This window comes from Gadus chalcogrammus, chromosome 11 (assembly GCF_026213295.1).
Source record: "Gadus chalcogrammus isolate NIFS_2021 chromosome 11, NIFS_Gcha_1.0, whole genome shotgun sequence".
NCBI lineage: Eukaryota > Metazoa > Chordata > Actinopteri > Gadiformes > Gadidae > Gadus > Gadus chalcogrammus.
In genome coordinates, this window is record NC_079422.1 from 12,850,671 (window position 1) to 12,871,534 (window position 20,864).

Consider the following 20,864-nt stretch of genomic DNA (forward strand, 5'->3'; position numbering starts at 1 on the left):
GCAAATTAATATCTAAACAGACGGGGTCCCCTGGCTTTATTGTGGATACGGTGGAGAAGGCAGCGCTCCCCGAGTCCAACAGGAACGGAGCATTTCCAAGTGTGGTGTTGATGTTGATTCATGAGCTCGGTAAACCAAGCCCTGGAGGAGAGCTGGAAATCCTTAGTCCCCTCGTCTGAACTGCTTTATCGGAGGAGAGGGAGAATGTCTATGGCTTGTTGCTTTATGCTGTCCAGGGAGCGTCGAATTGACTTCCCTCTCCCAACCCTATACAAACACTCCGTGTAGGCCGTAACCTTCCAACGCTGAACAGCGGGGGAGAGTAAGGGGCTTCTGGTTCGCCTGCCAGTGGGAAAACACATGACATCACGGTAGATTTGCTGCAGCCCTATCGTCCGATTGCTTATCTCCGGGGAGGTGTTTGCGATATTACACGTTTTCATATTGCGCGCACACCATTCTTTAGATTCACGGCGTGTGGGTTTGTTTTCCCGCCATGAGGCTTAATGCCTTGCATGCGCTGGATTCCGGCGGTGTATTTCACCTTGGACACTCAGATGGCCCGTATTACAGCCCAAATCCACCTAATGCCTATTTAGGATGTTTCTTAAGTCAAGCCATCGCTGTGAGGTCCTCCCTCAAAAGGTTCCATTTCCACCTAATAAAGCCCTTAAGCTGGCCAATCTGGTGGGCAGATGCTAAATATTACAGTCACCAATTAAAGGTAAATCGAGCTTTTCATCGCCCCAGTAAATCTTGCGGGGAGGAGAGGCAGCTCACTTGGGGTACGTCACACGCTTATTTATTTGTCTTTTTCTCCCTCGTCCCCGCCCTCCCTTCTCCCTGTTCTTTCCTCACACTCCAGCTGACTTTCATTTGGTCTATTGAGGGAAAGAGTGGATCTCTGAAGGTGTTGAAATGGACCATGGTATCAGTCAGCCCCGCTTGAGGAGTAAATGAGTGATGCGTACAAGGCGCTGACCAGGAGAACGGCTTTTACGAAGGACCAACTAACATAATAAGTAATCAGATAGCTATGATTCATATTACAAGGCTGATTATAACATCAATATTTTCCAAAGTTACTCCAGCATATCGCTTGAGCACATTGTCTTTTTTCAGAATCACGATATTATATATGAACATAAAAATCGATGTAATGAATAATAATAAATATCAAGTGATATTACATCTTTAGTTCATCCTCATAATCATCATCGTCATCAGTAGTAAACAACCCAACACAAGACCTCAGAGTCGGCGTGGTGGCTACCTGTGTTTTTGGCGGCGGAATCTGGGGCGTACAGCTTGACCGTAACCTTGGGCAGCATCCACTGCATCCAGAGGCTGACCTTCCCGCTGGTGCCCCCGATGCTGCTGGTCTTCTGCTCCAGCGTCACCGTGTCCGAGAAGGGCCCGTCGTCCCCGGCTGGCACCGAGTCGCCCTGTGGTGCGGAAAAACACAGCGGAACGGGAGGTGGGGGGGGAGAATGACTGCGAGCCCTCTCTTTGGAGTAAACACAGACCGAGCGCGTTCATCAGATAGAGCGGGGCTGGGAGACGAGGAACAGCAGAGTTTACGTTTTCATCAACATGTCAACAAAGACATTATCTTTGCGTTGTGTCGAATCGAGACCGCTGAACACAAAGCCAAAATTAAAGTTGCGAAACAGCGACTGGCGACATGGCTCGTTTGGATCCCATCGTTCGAAGCACGCAATTTGCCACCGTGTCATAATACCGCAACAGAAAAATAAAATAACTGTCTTTTCCTTTGTCTATAAGTGTTCCATGCTGCCGTGCAGCATGTTTTTCATCATTTCAACAAAGTCAACAAGTTTTTTGGACATTTTCAACTAATTCCAGACAACTCGCCTACAACCCTTAATTAAAGATGTTAGGGTTATAGATATTGTCAGGCCTGTGAACCCACAGGCAGCATCGACAATAGAGCAGTGGCTCTATTCCTGCACACCCCCGTGCTCAGTGTGTGGATGTGCATCTGTGTCTAAGGAGAGTGTGTGCGTACACATGACGTGTATCAGTAAACACGCCGCCGCATCATCTGTGGCCTGTGTGTCCAACCAAACATCAACCCAGCGCCGGGTTCTTCATGTATGGTGTATGACATCAGAGTCTGGTGAGCAGACCTAAGGAGTGGGGGAGGCTAAGGAGGGGGGAGTGTGAAGTGGGGAAAGTAGGGTGGTGTTTAACCCTAAGCTGTCCCACCAGCACCCCACATGGCCTGCTTTCACTCACACATGGCGGGGACACACACAGTTTCTAGCCACCGCCCGGGTAGAGGGAGGGAGGGAGGGAGGGAGGGAAGGAGGGAGGGAGGGAAGGAGGGAGGGAGGGATGGGTAGAGGAAGGAAGAGTGGTCGAGGGGTTGTGGGGGGTGAGGATGAGGATGAGGAGGAGACGAGAGCATGCGGATGCGGCGGCCGCGGCTGCCGTCTGCGAGCGCTCAACTCATTACTGGGGTTTGGCAACGGGATGGGGATGACAGCATTTTGGACAGATTTCTTTTTTGAATAAGGCGCAAGAAAAAAATAAAACTATACAAAATAGGCGTTCCTCACTGTCATTTTCTCATCCAACACCACAGCTTTTAATTGCCGTTATTTATTTATTTGACAAGAAAAAACGTTTATTCCGACATTTTTCTATCACGTCACTCGGGTTGTCCGCTGAGGTAAGCCTGGAAGAGGACAAACTGTTGCTTGTGATACTCTGCGCATTGCCCTCATTGGGATATCCCTGCATTCCTGCGGTTTCATTGTCGCATGGAGGTAATGACCATGGTCGTTATCAGGGCTGCCTGTGGTCTGGGAGGAGGTTATCTACCATCTCAATTAACATACCCCCCCCCCCTCACCACACACACACACACACACACAATAGCTGCTGGACTGATTACAACAACTAAAGAGAAACCAGATGATGAAAATAGGTCCTCATACAACTGGTGGCGTGTGTGTGTGTGTGTGTGTGTGTGTGTGTGTGTGTGTGTGTGTGTGTGTGTGTGCGTGTGCGCGTGTGTGTGTGTGTGTGTGTGTGTGTGTGTGTGTGTGTGTTTGCAGGGCGTACATGCCTGTGTGGGTGCGAGTTTGTGTCTGTCCATGTGTGTGTGGGCCTGTGTCTGCTTATAACAACTTAAGTTAAAATGTTTTGAGGATCAACTGCCAGTGATTCTCATTAACAGTAACGGGCGTCAACCATAATAAATTAATTCCTGAAAGATTCCAGAACACTTGAATCATCAAATTTAGACCCCATGGAAATAAAAAAAATTAGAAGTCTATGATTTTCGAAGGACGGAAAGATCTCTACCCTTGAAATTCACTTAATGTGTTCAGTAATTACATGAAAAAATGATTAAGTAAACAAATCAAAACTGTTGACTGCAGTCATTTGTTATTATCATTATTTAATTCAACATAATTTTAAAGGTCAGATCCATTTAAATGCAAAATTGCAGTAATGTCCGTATAAACAAGAGCTTGCACACAACTGCAACTCTAAAAACAACACAGTTTGTAACTAGCAACAACACTCCACTCCCATCACGTCTGAATTTAACCGTTGCAATGGGACCATAAAGTAAGGTAAATACTATATGCGTAAGTGTGTGTGTGTCTGTGTTTGTGTAACATGAGCCCCAAAGCCTTGGTCCCAACCAGGGGGCATTGAGAGATGTCCCAGTGTCAACCGCCATTTGGGGACTAATCGTCACTGAGCAGGAGTCATAACACAAAACATTGTTTGTGCTCGGGTGTGTTTTCTGTGTGTAGGTGTGTGTGTGTGTCTGTGTAGGTGTGTGTGTGTGTGTGTGTTCTGTGTGTGTGTGTGTGTGTGTGTGTGTGTGTGTGTGTGTGTGTGTTCTGTGTGTATAGACAAGGGCTTTCCAAGTATTTTGTGGTACTCTTAGCATGTGCTGTATGCGTGGTTTGGCATATGTGCATGTACATGCATTTATATATACATATATATATATATATATACATACACGTGTGTATGTGTGTGTGCGCGTGTACACGTGCGTGTGACTATGTGTGTGGTTAGGACTGTTTAGCTTACAGTTCTGGTCCAGTCGCTGGGATTAGGCTCCTTAGTGTCATGTGTGGAAACGGGAGCCAGCCGCTGGTGTGTGTGGGAAGCTCTGACCACTGTGTACTGTAGCGTGGTTTCATACTGCATCGTTGGACACTCCAGTGCTCCTGTAACCCTGCCAGACACACTGCTGTCAGCCCACATGCCTCCATCCTCCGGGCCTCAGCAGAAAGACTAAATAAAGTTTACATACTACTCGCCGGGAATTCATTCGCCGTGTTTTGTTTTACTGTGGTTCGCTGGCCGTTTGGGAGAGAAAACGCAATGACTTCTTAAAATAGTTTGTGCAACCGTAGGTCCAACTACACTGGACTGCAGGAGGACTTTTTGTGTTGCCGGTGTTCACTTGTATAGTTCCCGACTAGACATAACTATTTGTCGCCAAAAATAACTATTCTTTCGTATAGACGCTCACAATCTCCTCTCTCTATGGCCCTCCCATGGCTCCCCTCCCCCACCTCCTCCCCCCTCTACCTCCCATCAAGGTGAGGCCTTGAGGACCAGATGTGGCTCAGGCTCAAGGTGCTCCGTGCACGAGTTGCCACATATAGGGCCTAACACACACACACACACACATCCCCCCCTCCAAATACACACACACACACACACACACACACACACACACACACACACACACACACACACACACACACACACACACACACACACACACACACACACACACACACACACACTCTCGCACCCACCCAGCCATCCATATACACACACACCCACCCAACCACCCACCCACCCACGCACCCAAACTACATGGACAAACACACAGGGGGAGCTGTTTGGCCAGCCGTCCACACAACCCGTTGTAGAGTATAATGTTTAATTCCAGGGCCTCTGCACTGTAAACCGCCTGCGGAAGTGGGTTTATTTTCTCTGCTCAGTTTGTCTTCGCTCATCAGAGAGACCCAAACACTGGAGCCAGAGAGAGAGTGAGAGAGAGAGAGAGGAAAGGCAGGAGGGAGAGGTGTCTCAGGGCGTGGAGAGACTGCGGGAGGGGATGATATATGGTAGGGACAGGTGGAGGGATGGAGGAGCTAAGGAGGGTCAAAGAGAGCGAGAGACTCAAATCAACAGGTTGAATTAGAGTTGAGTCAGTGATTGAGGCAAACCGTGGTGGTGGCAAGAAAGACACAAGGGATGCTGACTTGAAAAGAGACACAGGATCACTTCATGAGGGAGGCAATGGACTGAGAGGGGATGACTGCATGGTTCACTTGGACAGGAGGGGAGAGAGCGATGGGGGGGTTGTTTTTAAGGGGGCATGGTTGACAGGTTAGGGGGAGGAAACAGGGGCCGGGGGATAGACCGTGGGTGTGTGCGTGTGTGTGTGTGGGGGGCTATTGGGGAGAATGCTGCCACTGCTGCTGAGACTTATGAAAACAGCTCCCACGTTCTTGCTCAATCAGCGGGCCTCCCGGAGGACTAAACACTTCTCCCAGTGTTTGTACTTATAGGTAAACACTGACAAGTGGGCTGTCAGGAGGCTCCCACTAGGGCTACTCTGGGCCTGGAGGGGTCCCCACAGCAGAGACCACCACCATCTCCTCCTCCACCATCACCACCACCATCATCTCCACCTCCTGCACCATCTCTACCATCACCACCACCTCCATCAGCTCCTTCACCTCCTCCTCCTGCACCATCTCTACCTCCACCACCACCTCCTCCACCACCACCATCTCCACCCCCACCATCATTTCCCCCACAGCAAATACTATCTTGTGGCTTCTCACTAAGCACACACACAAAATGCATGCTAGTAATGAAATATTAGTATTAATAATGTCTCAACACTATAATAGTATTGTTATTACACAACACACAGACCATGCGCACACTTAAAACATAAAACGAGATTTGCGTACAAAAAAAGGATTTGCTAAAAAATATCTGAAACCCTAGCATTTCGACTGGATCAATAAATACAAACTATCTAATGAGACATAAAATACAAGAATGAATGCTGAGCCTGTGCTCTATTGGCTCCGAGGGCGGTAAGCAGGGTGACATTTTAGTCTGTGTGGCCCCACGGTTATGACTGCGCCACAGAGTCCTCAGTCCTGTAGTAGCAGCCACTGACTCACACACACAAACACTCACACACATGTCACCAACACTTCACTGCTCCCCATGGCTCTTTCACATATACAACTGGAGACAAGAATGTGCTCACACACACACACACACACACACACACACACACACACACACACACACACACACACACACACACACACACACACACACACACACACACACACACACACACACACACACACACACACACACGCGCGCGCACACGCGCACCCTGCCAGAGGTCAACCGGTTGCCCCAAGATAGTTAGTTGCTACAGCTACCGCAAGAGACACAAAGAGAAAAGTCCTTGACCACATTGCTCTAGCCCGGCCAGAACAACCAACCCGGCCAGAGTGGAAAAAAAGAGTGAGGCCTTTATGTTGTCTCTCACACATCAGCTACAAAAAAAACAACAGGGAAGAGAACATTTCCCTTTTTTCCGTAAGCTTTAACACAATATTTAGCAGCAGGCCATGTGCTTGAATCCTTTTCTGGGGAAACTCTATTTTATCTCCACTCATGAATGTAAATACAGGTTATTGTTGTTACCCAAATTAGGGAGCAGGTTTATACTCAATCAAGCCCCTGCTTACACATCTCAAACAGAGAGCGTGGCCTATCAGAAGCATCTGCTGTGGGTACGGCAGGGGAAGAGGAAGAAACGCAAGGCCAGGGAGAGCTTTCCAGCTCTGAAACAGGCCTCCCAAACAAAGCTGAATACTTGTGTCGAGCCCAGGGCACATGGGAACACTGAGATGGCTGCCTGAAACTCTCCAAGGATCGCACAACAATATTTGCTCTTCAAACCATAAATCAGCAGTGTAACTGCATACACAGCGCCGGTTTAAAAAACACGTGTTTTCATGACTCACAGTACCTTGGAAAAAGGAGAAAAAAAAGAAGATCCACGCCAATCAAACCAAAACTGAGAAGAAAATACACAAAACACAGAAAACAAAACAAAAATTGAATAATTGGGCGTTGGTGGAAGTAATTGTTACAACCTGGCTCTGAAATACTCCCTTATGATACAAACAAATAGCAGCAAGAGAACACCAGAGCTGCTAATAAAATAAACGTCTCAAGGACGAGATGGTCAGGGGCCCAGCGTGCGTGAGAGGACCCGGGAGTGGAATCCAGCTTATTCAACTAACAAAACAACAGAGATAGATAAAGTGTGAGAGATGATATGACTCACATACTAACAGATTCAGAACGCAGAGTTATTCGGCACAAAAGGGATCAATCAAATATCAAAGAGACCCAGGGGTCCCAGATATATGAAAACAGAATCAAGACGACACACCAGGGAATTCATACATTTAAATCTGATACTCATGCGGTGTACTGCATATGCATACAATATATTTGCACACATATCATGCAAGTGTTTATTTAAATACATTATTGTATGAAGTCATTGTGCCATGTCAACTATGTATCGACAATACATATCCTCATATCTATATATCTACAAATACAATAAAAATTTTGTCGTTTCTTTTTTATTTATTTTTTTCGTTTCTATAAAAAGAAAATCGATGTATAGAAAATAATATTTTTACACTATATATGGAAAACTTCACACTATGGTTCATTTAAATAAATAAACACATGCATACTTGAATGACAAGTATACACATACACACACACACATATATATATATATATATATATATATATATATATATATATATATATATATATATATATATATAATACCATTTCTCTTCCCACATGACAGCTCCCTATGACAGCTCCCTCGGTGTGAGGCGGGTCTCCGCGGGGGGGCCTCACCTCGGTGGGAGAGCCCAGGTCGGCGGAGGGGCTGCAGGTGCTGGCGTCTGGCAGCACAGTGCCGGCACTGCTGCGGACCGGCGAGGTCAGGGCGGCTCCCTGGGGGGTCTCCGGCGCTCCGGACGTCTGGCGCAGGACGCTGTGCTTCTGGAGACGGGCCCAGGTGGTGCTCCAGCTGAGGAAGAGCTCGTACAGCAGCTGCACCTGTGGGAGGGAGAGGAAGAAGGTAGGAGGAGGTGTGTGGGAGGTCTGGAGCACACGCTGGACCCTTCCATCAACACAGCCTGGGCTGCGGGGGCCGTCCTGGTTCTGGATCCAAGTTGGCTATTTTTGGATACGCAATATATGAAATATTTGAAGCATGTCTTTAAAATAGTTATTTTTTTGGTAGTTTAGAATTTATCTGTCCAGCTTAAACTGACCAATTTGATGGAGGAAACAGAGAAGACAGAGTAAGCATCAAAACTAACTTGATCGTTGTTGGCTATACCGTTGCCTCACAGACAACATCACGTGGATCACCAGGATCACGTTAACACAGAATAGGCCAGGGTGAGGTTAATGTTACATTGTCCAGGGTGAAGTGAACACAAGATGGGCCAGGATGAAGTGAACCTAACATAGGACAGGGTCAAGTGAAGGCAACATAGGCCAGGGTCAATTTGAATGCAACATAGGCCAGGGTCAAGTGAATGCTTCCTCTGTGGGACTGAATATCATACAGAGTCAGATCAGTATTTTTCTCCCCAATAGTTATATCCATAACAACACTAATCCTGGGAGAAAAGGACACAACAACAGTCAAATAGGAAAGTTGAAGTTGTGTCATAGGTTCCCATTTAACAAAAAAAGGAGTTAAGATCTGAGCGGGGATAGGAAAAAGGCAGCGTGTCAAGCGTTCTGTACCATTTATCATGTGTTCACAGGAAAGCTCAGCTTTCCATTCAAATGACAACAAAGCCAAAAACAAGAGCGGAAAACACAAGGGGGGAGCAGGGGAATGGGAAGCACTCTGTTATGCTGTCATTCACAAGAACTCACTCAAACACACACACACACACACACACACACACACACACACACACACACACACACACACACACACACACACACACACACACACACACACACACACACACACACACACACACACACACACACACACAGATGGAGTGAATGAGGGTGCAGATGGGAGGGATAGGAAGAGGGTAGAAACAAGATGAGGCAGAGAGAAAGTAAGGAGAGGGGAGAGCAAAAGAAGAACTCTAGCGTATACTGTCGTAATACATTATACTCGCTAGTTTCAATATTGTAGCGTATACGGGACACAAGTGAGTCACAGAAATGTATGCATGTCTAAGACACGTATAGTGTAAAACACTGTCAATCATCGACCATAACCTCGTTATCAATGTATTATAGACTTACTTTATCACTTTGTATACATATTTATTTGTATTATATTGAATTTCTTAATTTTGTGCCATTTTTTGTTTTTGACTCATTTTACTTTGCAATCTAAATGTATGCTTTCCATGCCATAAAACCCCTAAGAATTTTGAGTCTTGACAAACAGAAGGACAAGATAGCGAGAGCTATTTTTCTGGCAGAGTTCCCCTTGAAGCAGTTGCCTGCATTGGAAACACCACTTGGGACAGTTATGTGGATCCAAAAACATTAATATACATAAACTGCGCTGGTCCATTTCATTGTAAATATCTCTCTCTTACAAAACAAACGCACACACACACCAATGCACACAAATTGCAGAGGCCTTTCATAAATAAGCATAAATCAAAGTTACAGCACAACAATAAATTACAGCTGGGCTGTTTCAAACATGTCCAGGAAGCTGTGCTGTGGCCAAACCCAGCAGACGCCCAATACAGGACCAACAGCTGCCTGCCATACACCCACCGGCCTGCAATGATGGACCTGGCTGGACCCACTGCATACTCCCCTCGCAGGGATAGAGGGAGCGACAGAGACCGAGAGACAGTCAGACATAGAGACAGAGACCGAGACAGAGAGACAGAGAGAAAGAGAGACAGAGAAACAGAGAGACGCAGAGAGAAAAAGAGAAAGAAAGACAGAGAAAGAGAGGCAGAGAGAGAAAGAGAGAGAGGGACAGAGAGAAAGAGAGACAGAGAGAAAGTGAGACAGAGAGAGAGAGAGAGAGATACACAGAGAGAATGAGAGAGAGACGGACGGACAGAATACCAAAGAGACAGACATATACACCGAGAGCAAGAGAGAGTGAGCGTGAGAAAGAGAGAGGAGAGCGAGCGAGAGAGAGAGCGAGAGAGAGAGAGAGAGAACAAGAGAGTGACTGGAAGTCCACCCAAACACAACACGGCCTACTGCAGTCAGAAGCAGATGGGGAGGACGAGAGAAGGGGAAGAAAGATAGAGACATATAACATTAAATACAGAGACGGGTTGAATTGTGAGTGAGAGAGAAATCAGAGGTTGGACCGATCGGTTGGTTGAATCTTTCCACAATCACTCTTATAAGGGGGACGTTTTCCCTTGTTCTATGTATCAATTTTTGTTTTAAAATTCACAGAGTATACCAAGTTCTATGATTGATCATCGCTGGCTGGCCTCAAGACTATGGATGGGACAGAATATCTGATTATTCGTTCCCGAGGGTCAATGTCGATTTTCAACATTTGGACCGTTAACATTTTTTCCCATTCAAATAAACAAGAATTAACAGACGGAACTAATGTCGGACACCTCGAAGGGCATTATCCCGCTTATACCATGGTCACTTGCCAAAGAAAATAAATTAAGCCCATTCATTTATATTTTCATGCGTTTTACAATCCAAATATCAAGTCTGCTTTGTTTCCCTGGTAACGCCTGAGGGTTTGACTACTTCCTGGAGCAATCATTACCCTCCCATAAGGTTCTTATGCAACGGAAAAGTTGCTCACTCCAGTAAATAGGACAGACCTTAATTTCGACCTGGCAACGGGAGGTATTCTAGTCTGCTCAGCTATGAGCCAGAGCTAACGTTATGCATTGTAGATATTTATAATTCGAAATTATAAATTCGTCCCAGCCTTTATACCACAGATACTATAGGGTCTAGAGCATATAACCGCGTTGTCTAATTATAGTTTAATACATTTTTCACAATTTACCAGCTCTCGTTTTGAAGACCGAATCACCATGCCATTCGTTTCAATGGAAATCGCGACGTCTATACTTTCAACATAAAGTATACATACTTTTCACAATTTAACAGCTCTTGTTTTGAAGGCTGAACAGACAATTTGACTGGAACTACTCAGCAGGTAGTTGTTTTTTGCGTTTAAGATATTAAGTGATTTCTTGCCGATTATCCATGGCTGCATTTATGCATGTTGGCACACATCGAATAATCGATTATTCGTTCATACCACCCACTGATTATTCGACAGTGATTATTTGACCGTCTTTTAGGCCCTCATTAGGCCACCTACCCATTCATTCTCCCTCCCAAACTTTTAATTTCCATCTGTATACTCGAGCCACAGAGATGCACTACTGTAGTTCTGTGGCTGTCCATCGTGTGTGCCTGCTGGACGACAAAGTGCAAGGGTGTGGCGCGGTCCACTGGTAGTGTGGGATTCCCCAGGAGCCCTGCATCGGGAACACATGGCCACTGGGCTGGACCAGTACAGCAATCATTTGGCGGTCATTAGCGGGCTATCCTGCCCTGTTCTTAAAGAGCAGGCACGCAACTGGAATCTGTATGGGCTATTAATCAGTATTGATGTGAGTGGTAGTGGAAATAACTGCGGGGAGGAGAAGAAAGAAAGGAAAAAACTAAAGGACAGGAGAGGACAACAGAGGAGAAGATAATCCTCGTATAATCACAATCAGGGCTTCATGTAATCGCACCAGACACTCATCTTGAACGGAGAGGAAAGGCAGAGATACAGAGAAAAAAGAAGGAACGAGAAGAAACTTTCCCCCCATTAATGGGCTAACCGTCCTCATCTCTGGGAAAGCTTTCACCACTGGCAGATTAAGGCCTTTCATTTGGTCTCTGGTACCAATTCTAGTCAATATCGCCATGGCTCGTCACTGTGGTTCGCGACATTTAACAATGTGACCACTCAAAAGGTCGCCCAATTAAGTGTTTACAGAGGGGCTTAATTCAATACAGCTAATTCAATTGACGAAAAGCAAAACATGTGTAATGGTACATGTAGATGTGATTACGGTACTGTAACAGTGCGTTGAAAAACAACGCTGAAAAGCACTAACCCGGAGACAAGCATGCACCGTTTCCAATCTGTCTACATGCATCACGTTCTCACTGAAACACAATGAAAATCCCCTCAGAGCAAATGACAAGGCGGCTCAGAATTCCCTCCTGCCTTTGCTCTGGCCGCAGACCCTGGAAGACCTTTTGAGTCAGACAGACGGGCCGACACTCACCCCTGCACCCTTCTCAATGTTGTTGTAAGATTCTGTTAGAATCTTAAAGGTTGCCATTATTTTTTTCTTTTGGGCTGGAAAGCTATTGGCAAACTACTTTATTATTGTTAATACAGTGCTTCTGGACTAAGCCCAGATTCTGGCACTTTTCCATACAGCAACATGTTCCAATTATTTGAATTAATCTTGTCATAATATATGTTACTACTCCAAATCGAAAACTTCAAGTGTGCCACATCTAATCCAGAAAAAACATTCAACACAGTCTGAGAGCAAACCCTGAGCCATCCTACTCACCTATTTACTCTGACTTGAGGACAAAGTTCAATGTCCAATGCAGCCAAGCTTAATGCAACATTTCAGTGTTCAAATGGACACTGGGCTTCGGGTGAACATAGCAGCTTCTATTTAGTTTCAAATATATCAGGGTCTTTATGGATACAAATAGATAATAAGGGCGATGATGATGATGATGATGATGATGATGATGATGATGATGATGATGATGATGACGATGATGATGATGATGAAGCCGATGGCACCATGCGAACAGTGTATTCAGGCAAGCACAAAGCGGTACATAGATGAGCAGAAACCAGCCACCCTCGGGTGGGACCCTTGGCTGACCTGTGGGTTGGAGCACTTGACCTGGACGGGCTGCAGGTCCACGTGGAGACACACCACGAAAGACTGGCGTCCCTCGCTGGCCTGCGGCCGGTGGGAGGTGACGGCCAGCGTGGAGGTGCAGCCCATGGGCTCCAGCAGGCTGAGGCTGTGCTGCTGGCCCAGCAGGGTGTACAGACTGAACTGGCTCAGGCTGATGGTCCAGGGGAAGGCATCACCTGGTCCGATGTAGGGTGAGGGCGAGTGAGAGAGAGAGATTGAGAGAGAGAGAGAGAGAGAGAGTGAGAGGGAGGGAGAGAGGGAGAGAGATGTAAATCAAAAGAGATGTTAAAGCTGTTTATTCCTTCAGACGTTCGATTCAACATTTCTGAGTATGTAAACCGGAGCCAAACTATAACATCTTGGAAAGAAAACGAGGAAGGAAGGAAAGACACACAAGTGAACGGATTCCCAGCGGGAGGCAGGAAGAGAAAAAAGGAAGAAAATGTATTAAAGTCATGGAAACAAGTGGAGGCATGGGTCCAAAGAAGAGGCGAGAACACAGAGACACGGGCGAGATGAAGAGCAGACTCTAGCAGTAGAAAAAGGAGAACGAGACACAACAGAAGTGCTGGAGGAGGAGTGAGAGGAGCCCGCCAGAATGGACACCAGAGACAGGTGAGTTGGAGGCCAACGTGGGTGACATTCAGGGGAAGTGACACAGCACAGCAAAAGAGAAGGTCAACTGCAGCTGGGGCTAAAAATAGATCACTTGACGGCCGTCAACGCAATAATCATTCTTTCCAGTGAGCTTGAAAAAAATAAAGAAATGAGGCCATTGGCAGCAGGTCAGACAGCTTTATGGAAAACATGAAAGAGGAATTGAGAGAAGCAGTAGCGTATCCTTCGTGTGAGCCCACGGATCACCCGGGAAGTATCTTCTGGAAACACCTTTGGACCGGCCTTACTAGCAGAGTGTCTCTATGTGTCAGAGACTAGCTGCCTGACTGGCCTCCTCCTGATTTAAGAGTGCCCACCCTGCTTGCGGTAGGGAGGGATGGAGAGAAAGAGACGAAGAGAGATTGAGAGAAAGAGAGAGGGAGATGGGAATGTTGGGCATGTTCCCCCTGCCCGCTGCCACGAAAAACACATTTGTCTTGCGACGTGGGCAGCATGCTTTGATCCAGCGCATTGAACATGAGAGATGAAGAGCTTTTCAAAGGAGGGGGAATGAATTACTAAATGCATGGGTTGTTAATTTTAACGGCAACACTGACAAGGTCTCACTGATGTCAGTGTTTTCGCTGTCGTTTTTCCCCTTCTCACTGTAATCTGCATGCCCAACACTGATGTCATTGGAGGTTGCCCCCATTTCTCCTCCTTCATCGATGAGAGAACATTGCTGAGCAATTGTTGGTTATGTAAATTCTAACAGGTGTGTAGGCACTGGCAATATGGTCAACAACCATCCCTCAGGAGGACCAACACTCAAAGATTGTTTGACTTTTGTCACAGTAAATGAGGAGTATGAGGTCACCCTACAAAAAGCCACAGTAGTAATAATAATAACTTGACATGACGCAGTCTGGTATGAGGAAATAGTCACTCTCACTTCTCACTCAGCCATAGGCGCCTCCAACATTATTGTGTCTTTTTCGCAGCCAGAAACGTCCTGCTTGTGAACTTATGAATCTGTCAAGGTTTAATACTTTTTAAAGGAAACGTCAAACCCTAATAGTCCCTATTCTCCGTCAAGCCCGGCTGCATTCCTCCACTGTCTAATGCGAGCTGACGTCTGTTTGCTGTTTCGGACTGTTCAACGTGAAAGAACATACCTTCCTCCAGGATCGGCTTCGACACCACAAAGGGCAGCTCCTGCAGGGGCTCCATGTACTTGTGTCCAGCACTGAGGACACTGATCTGGGGCAGGCAGACCACCAGAGTCCCAGGCATGGAGGCCTGGTTGTGGTACCAGCTGCGGACGGTGCCAGGTATGTCGCCGCAGATGATGGTGCTCGGGGAGGGCAGGCTGTCGTTGGGCAGAAACACGCAGCACGACTGGACCTCCAGCTGCAGGGGAAAACATCAGTACAACAAGCTTAGCACAATGTTTAAAGAATATTATAATGGAATAACATGATGGCACATCTTGAATCCACCTTGTTAATTCAATAGGCTGGTGGATAAGATAGGGGGAAAGTGTACTTTAATTTTCCCTCAACAGTGTTCGTCAGGGACAGAGCAATGCACACATGAGCCGTTCAGCCACGGCCGAGTTATTATGGTTTACGCAGGTGTGGTGAACGTAAATCACGCAGCAACCTATATGGAATTGAGCGGCATCAATAAAAACCCAATCCCATCCTGTGCGTGGTGACGAAAGATTTACACGGTATTACATTCATGTGACATTGATGCGACCCAAAGCTAAATTTTGGAGGGAGAACGTGCAGTATGACTAACACAGGACCCGACAGAGGGGGAATGTGCGTATGCAATCAAGAGAAACACCTGGTTTAAAAAACAAAGGGAAGCTTTACAGAGGGTCAGCAGAAACAGCAAGTAGCCAGTAAGACTGATGAACAGTGGTGAGCTATAGTTGTACTTTCCCTTTGTCCTTTTCCATGAGACCAACGCCGTATTGATTTTAAATAGAACAGTTAAAAGAATAATGGGGGCACAAAACAGGCTGCCAGAACCTTTTGTGTACATATGTGTTTGTTTTAATGTGGTTTTTGTTAGTTAATTATCGCACACTCTATTTTACTCGCTTATTAAAAGTAAGGTTTTGTCAGCATTTATATCGGTTTTATTTTCAAGTGCACGTGCAAAGACCCTCAAATTAAAATGGCACCCCTTACGGTATAATATGTACGGATATACGCACAGATGTTGGAGCAGCTTCTGATAGACCCATAAAAAGGTAGCTGGTTTTTCAAGCTTTTATAGAGGCCAAAGAAAAGGCAAGACACCATTAAAGAGAAGGGCGAGAGCAAGGTGGAAAGAGAGACAGAGAGGGAGAGAGAGAGATAACAAAAGAGAAAGAGGGAGACAGACATACAGAGAGAGAGAGAGAGAGAGAGAGAGAGAGAGAGAGAGAGAGAGAGAGAGAGAGAGAGAGAGAGAGAGAGAGAGAGAGAGAGAGAGAGAGAGAGAGAGAGAGAGAGAGAGGTATGGTTTCACGTTCATATCGCGCTGCTTCCGCTTCTGATCGCCCTTCAAAGTGGCGTTTGAAATCGGAACGCTTTCACACGCCGACAGGTATTATGGGCTCTCGGTTTCCTTTCGGAGCCAGCGTACAGGATTAAAGCCGGGCTCACGCTGCCCTGCGCAGATCTGCGGCAGATCTCAGCCGTAAGCTGTAAAGATGGCCAACACACGGAAACCTAGGGGTTTCACACTGTGACTCTGGCCCTGCGGCCCCTTGAACTCCCTGGACACACACCGCACACTGAAAAATTCACACCCGCCCCCCGTTCTCTGAACACTACCGTTCCACTAGCACTTCATTCTTGAATAGGTCCTGACCTCGGGGGAAGATTCAATTGAGGATACTTTTTGCATTGCCCAAGAGGAGTATCTATACTACAATCAAGACAACATCGATCAATGCAATTCATTTGTCGCTGTATTCCAGAGATATTGGGCAGCAGTGACAGATATAGAATTACAAAAGCCCAAAGGCTTAGGTGGTGGAGACAAATAAAGAGCTGTTTGTGATATGGTTGAGGAGGTAGCTCAATCGGCACTACCGCTCGACCACAACGCAAACAGTGAGACCGTTCCCTTATCGTCGTCACAGATCAAGACAAATGCCCGGCGCAACCACAACAAACTGAATGTAACTATATACACACATGTTAGCCTTTTCAAACAAGTGATTTCAGAGGGCTGGCATTCTACAGTATAAACTGAAGTCATTGACCACTCATTGCTCCTCATATAAATGACATCAGTTACAATGTTGTAATTTACGGCTACTTAATGTGCCAGTATTTCATCAGATGTCAAGACATCATTACAAAATCAAACTGTAATATAACATATTGACGTTAATGGCTGCCCAGTATAACAGGGGGGAATACAGTAAGCTGAAGAGCTGGTTAAATACTGGGCTGAAAGAGTCTTGTGTTCTGAGAAGATACAGACGAGGCCAATTACCCGACACTTCTTCCATGTTCGCCTCGCTAGCAAGGCCCCCTGCACCTGCTAAACATATTGCACACCAGTTCTTGTCCAACTACAGCAGAATAAATGAAAGGGACTACACTGTTGCCAACCCCATATGGTAGATGCTGTGATTACGGCATGTACTGTAAAATATAATAGGCAGTGCTGGCTTGTGACTTTCTAATGCATTGTTTTTGCAATGCCCATAGCAACACACAAGCAGGGATGATGTCAGGCCTGTGCCGTTGCAGGCTTGCCCCATTACAGAGTCATATATGAGCGGTATTCAGATAACATCTCACAGATGACAACAAAGGGAACAGCTGGACAAGTGAATTTATGGCACATAGCGACCGCTGTTTTCAGATGTTTACGCACTTGCAAGGGGTAAAGTGATTTGAAATGTGTTAATGGCTCTAAATATGTAATGGAAAAGTAAATGACGCATCAGACTTGTAAAATATGGGTGATAGAAAAGTAATCTCCAGTTTGGCCTCATTTATTATTATTTCTGATGTGGAATACAAAAACACCCAAACAAATCGACTCTAATCTAAAGTGGCAACTTTATTGGTCCTTCTGGCGGTGAGGCCAAATAAAGCAATATGATCTTTCCTCTTAGATGTGGGAGGTCATCGGCCTCCAGTGGAACCAGAGGCAACTGGACATTCCCACACCGTGGGGGATTATGGGATGTGGATGGTGATGGACGATCCCAAGGAGACCCAGAATCTTTTATAGCATTATTACAGAATCATATTTCATCACAAAAACAGGCAAGCCAGGAATGAATTGCAGTCCCTGGTTAAATATACTCAAAATACTTGGAGTTTAACCACCCGGGCAGAGTTAACCCGTTCACACAGTGAGATGTGAGTGGGAGTGTAAGTTCACCTCCTGTTGAGGGTTCTCATGTGTTCTTCAACACACGCCTCTGATTGCAGACACAACTGCTAATAATTTGGTCATCTGATTGATATTCCAAGTCCAGTCCTAAAAAACGTGATGTTCCCCACAGAACATATGTCCACCAAATAATACCCAACCTAATATGCTGCCTTTATTTGCCACAGAAACACAGTGTTCCTACTAAAACCACGGGTCTGTCAAAGGTCATAGCTCGTAAATTCTGCGGTGCCAGCCAGTTTACCGTTCTAGCTTCCTCAACTGTACCGAGAAACCAGTTGGGGGGGAAAGGAATATAAATAAATGAATGAAAAAAAGAAGAAAGACCTTTGGGGTATGCTTTCGGAGAACATCAACATGCCAGCCACGGAGGACTGGCAGCTAGTGCTGCTGGCTGCCAGTCCTCTACAACCAGGGGGAAACGGTGGCGAACCAGGTAGGCTAACCTCACAGGCGAAAGGCTTGTGTAGGCTAAACTCGCCAAGGCTACCCATCTGTGGCCCCATGGTCAAGCAGTGAGTCATGCCACAGATCCACACCCTCGTCACCACGACTCAGCCCTGGTCTCTCTGAAGCACCACAGAGGATGGGATGGCTGCAGTGTAGAGGGTAGCGAGGGTTCAGGAAGGGCACGGGGGAAGGGAGAGAGTATGCAGCGGGGGCAGGAGGTGGTGTGGGTGGACAAATGAGGTGGGTCATTTATTATTTCTATTTTATTCAGTTTCCCCTGTGTGGTTGGTAACATGTCAGGCTGAACTACGCTGACACGTCCAAGAGACAGAGACGGAGCCTGAGGTCAGCGTCTCCCCTGACATTACATTGCATCAGTGGCCACGAAGGCTGCCAAGACCACTGACAGCATCTCCTCTCTTCCCCGCCTGCCCACCGACCGCCCGACCGCCCGCCCCACTCTTCAGTCCTCCATCCCTCCATCCGTACATCCCCGGTCCAGAGTGTGAAGCCGGCGGTGTTTGTGTCCAGCCCGTGTACCGTGACCATGACATGAGGATGGAAAGTGTGTGCGGTCGTGTCACGGCCGGGGCACAGAGAGAGAGAGAGAGAGAGAGAGAGAGAGAGAGAGAGAGAGAGAGAGAGAGAGAGAGAAATGAGAGCTAGAATGAGAGAGAGAAAGAGAGAGAGAGCGAAAGAGAGGGAATGAGAGATAGTATGAGAGCGCGAGAGAGAACGAGAAAGAGCGAGGGATAGCGAGAGAATGAGACGGAGATAGAGCGAGAGACAGAGAGCTGGAGCGTCAGACCAAGAGAGACAGTGACACAGACAGAGAGAGAAAGAAAAGCCATTAAAGGGTATGAAGAGCAGTGGAGAAGAGGAAGAATAGTACAGCATGGAGTGAAGGAGGAGATGAGGTGGTGGTGGTAAGGGGAAGTAGGTGGTGGTGGCTGTTGGGAGGGAGGGGGTTCTGTGGGTGAGGGCTGAAGGTTAAGGGCCCAAAGACACTGCACAGAGACCCAAGGTGCCCTGTAATGTGTAAAGGTCAAGCTGGAAAATGTGTGTGTGTGCTTGTGTCAGAATGTGTGTTTTAGGGTGGGTGGGTTGGTGGGTGGGGGGGCAGTTGTGTTCAGGTTCAGCTGGAGTTTTGTAGGGTCTTGTTTGCTATTCTCTACAATTGTGTTTAACAGCTCTATAACAGGCCAATAAACATGGCCCTGGTAAGAGAGAGTCCGTGTGGACAATGTCCCCCTACTGAGGGCTGACAGGTGTGCCAGGTTAGTGTGTATTGCGTGTGTATGCGTGTGTGTACGCGTGTGTGTGTGTGTACGTGTATGTGTGTACGTGTGTGTGTGCATGCCCGCGTGTGTATGTGTGTGTACGTATGTTTAACTGTGTGCATGTATGTAAGTGTGTGTGTGTGTACATGTGTGTATGTTTAAGTGTGTGTGTGTGTGTGTGTGTGTGTGTGTGTGTGTGTGTGTGTGTGTGTGTTGGCCAGCAGGCATGCACAATGTCTTTGCAGGAGGAAACTGACAGGTATGCCAGGTGGACCAGAATGGGATTGTTCCGTCACAAGGTTGGGCCCGGGCTCATAGCTGCAGCATATTACTCACACGAGTCAAAGGTTCAGAGAGCTAAGCTATATTTCTGGCCCGTAACAGGATAGTGGAATGGGTCTTATTTTTCTGCTTCGGCAAACTTGTGGAAAGGCGGCCGTTCCAAAACCGGTGGGAGGGAAAAAAAACACAAAATTCCCATAGTAATGGGCACAAACGCCATGAGAAAAGCCGGCGGTGTGTGATTGCTGTGTGGAATATCTGTTACACAACTTTACCCTTGGTGGGACTCAGGTTAATATGGAATAAAACCAGAGAGAAACATGACAGACCGACCGCTCTGCTGGCGAACGCCTCGGGCAGAACAAATACGCAGCAGAGTCGAATGCTATGTGTGAGTGTGTGTGTGGGACCGGGCCTGCACCTCTAAACCTGATCGGCTCTGGAGGGGCCATGCACCCTATGTGCCGGGGTCTTTCCAAAGGAAACTTAGTCACTTCTGGAAATAGTTTGCTAAATGATGTTAATAGAAAAGTGAGTTGTCATTTAGGTGTCATAAATAAACATGATCGAGTGCGGTACTTAGGAGTGAGTTTGGGCCATTTGTGGGCCAGAACCTTCGAAGGCAAGAAGATCCTTTTGAGATCCGTGTGTGTGTGTGTGTGTGTGTGTGTGTGTGTGTGTGTGTGTGTGTGTGTGTGTGTGTGTGTGTGTGTGTGTGTGTGTGTGTGTGTGTGTGTGT

At 46.7% G+C, this 20,864-nt stretch overlaps 1 protein-coding gene across 1 annotated transcript in view; it reads right to left on the reverse strand.

The window, feature by feature from the left end:
• Positions 1-20,864, reverse strand: part of LOC130391474 (intermembrane lipid transfer protein VPS13B-like) — a 209,687-nt gene that overhangs the window by 38,098 nt on the left and 150,725 nt on the right. Inside the window, exons 23-26 of the mRNA XM_056601627.1 lie at positions 14,873-15,107; positions 13,062-13,276; positions 8,002-8,205; positions 1,274-1,445 (exon numbers count right to left, since the gene is read on the reverse strand). Of these exons, the coding sequence (XP_056457602.1) occupies positions 1,274-1,445; positions 8,002-8,205; positions 13,062-13,276; positions 14,873-15,107 (826 nt within the window). The remainder of the gene's footprint in view (positions 1-1,273; positions 1,446-8,001; positions 8,206-13,061; positions 13,277-14,872; positions 15,108-20,864) is intronic.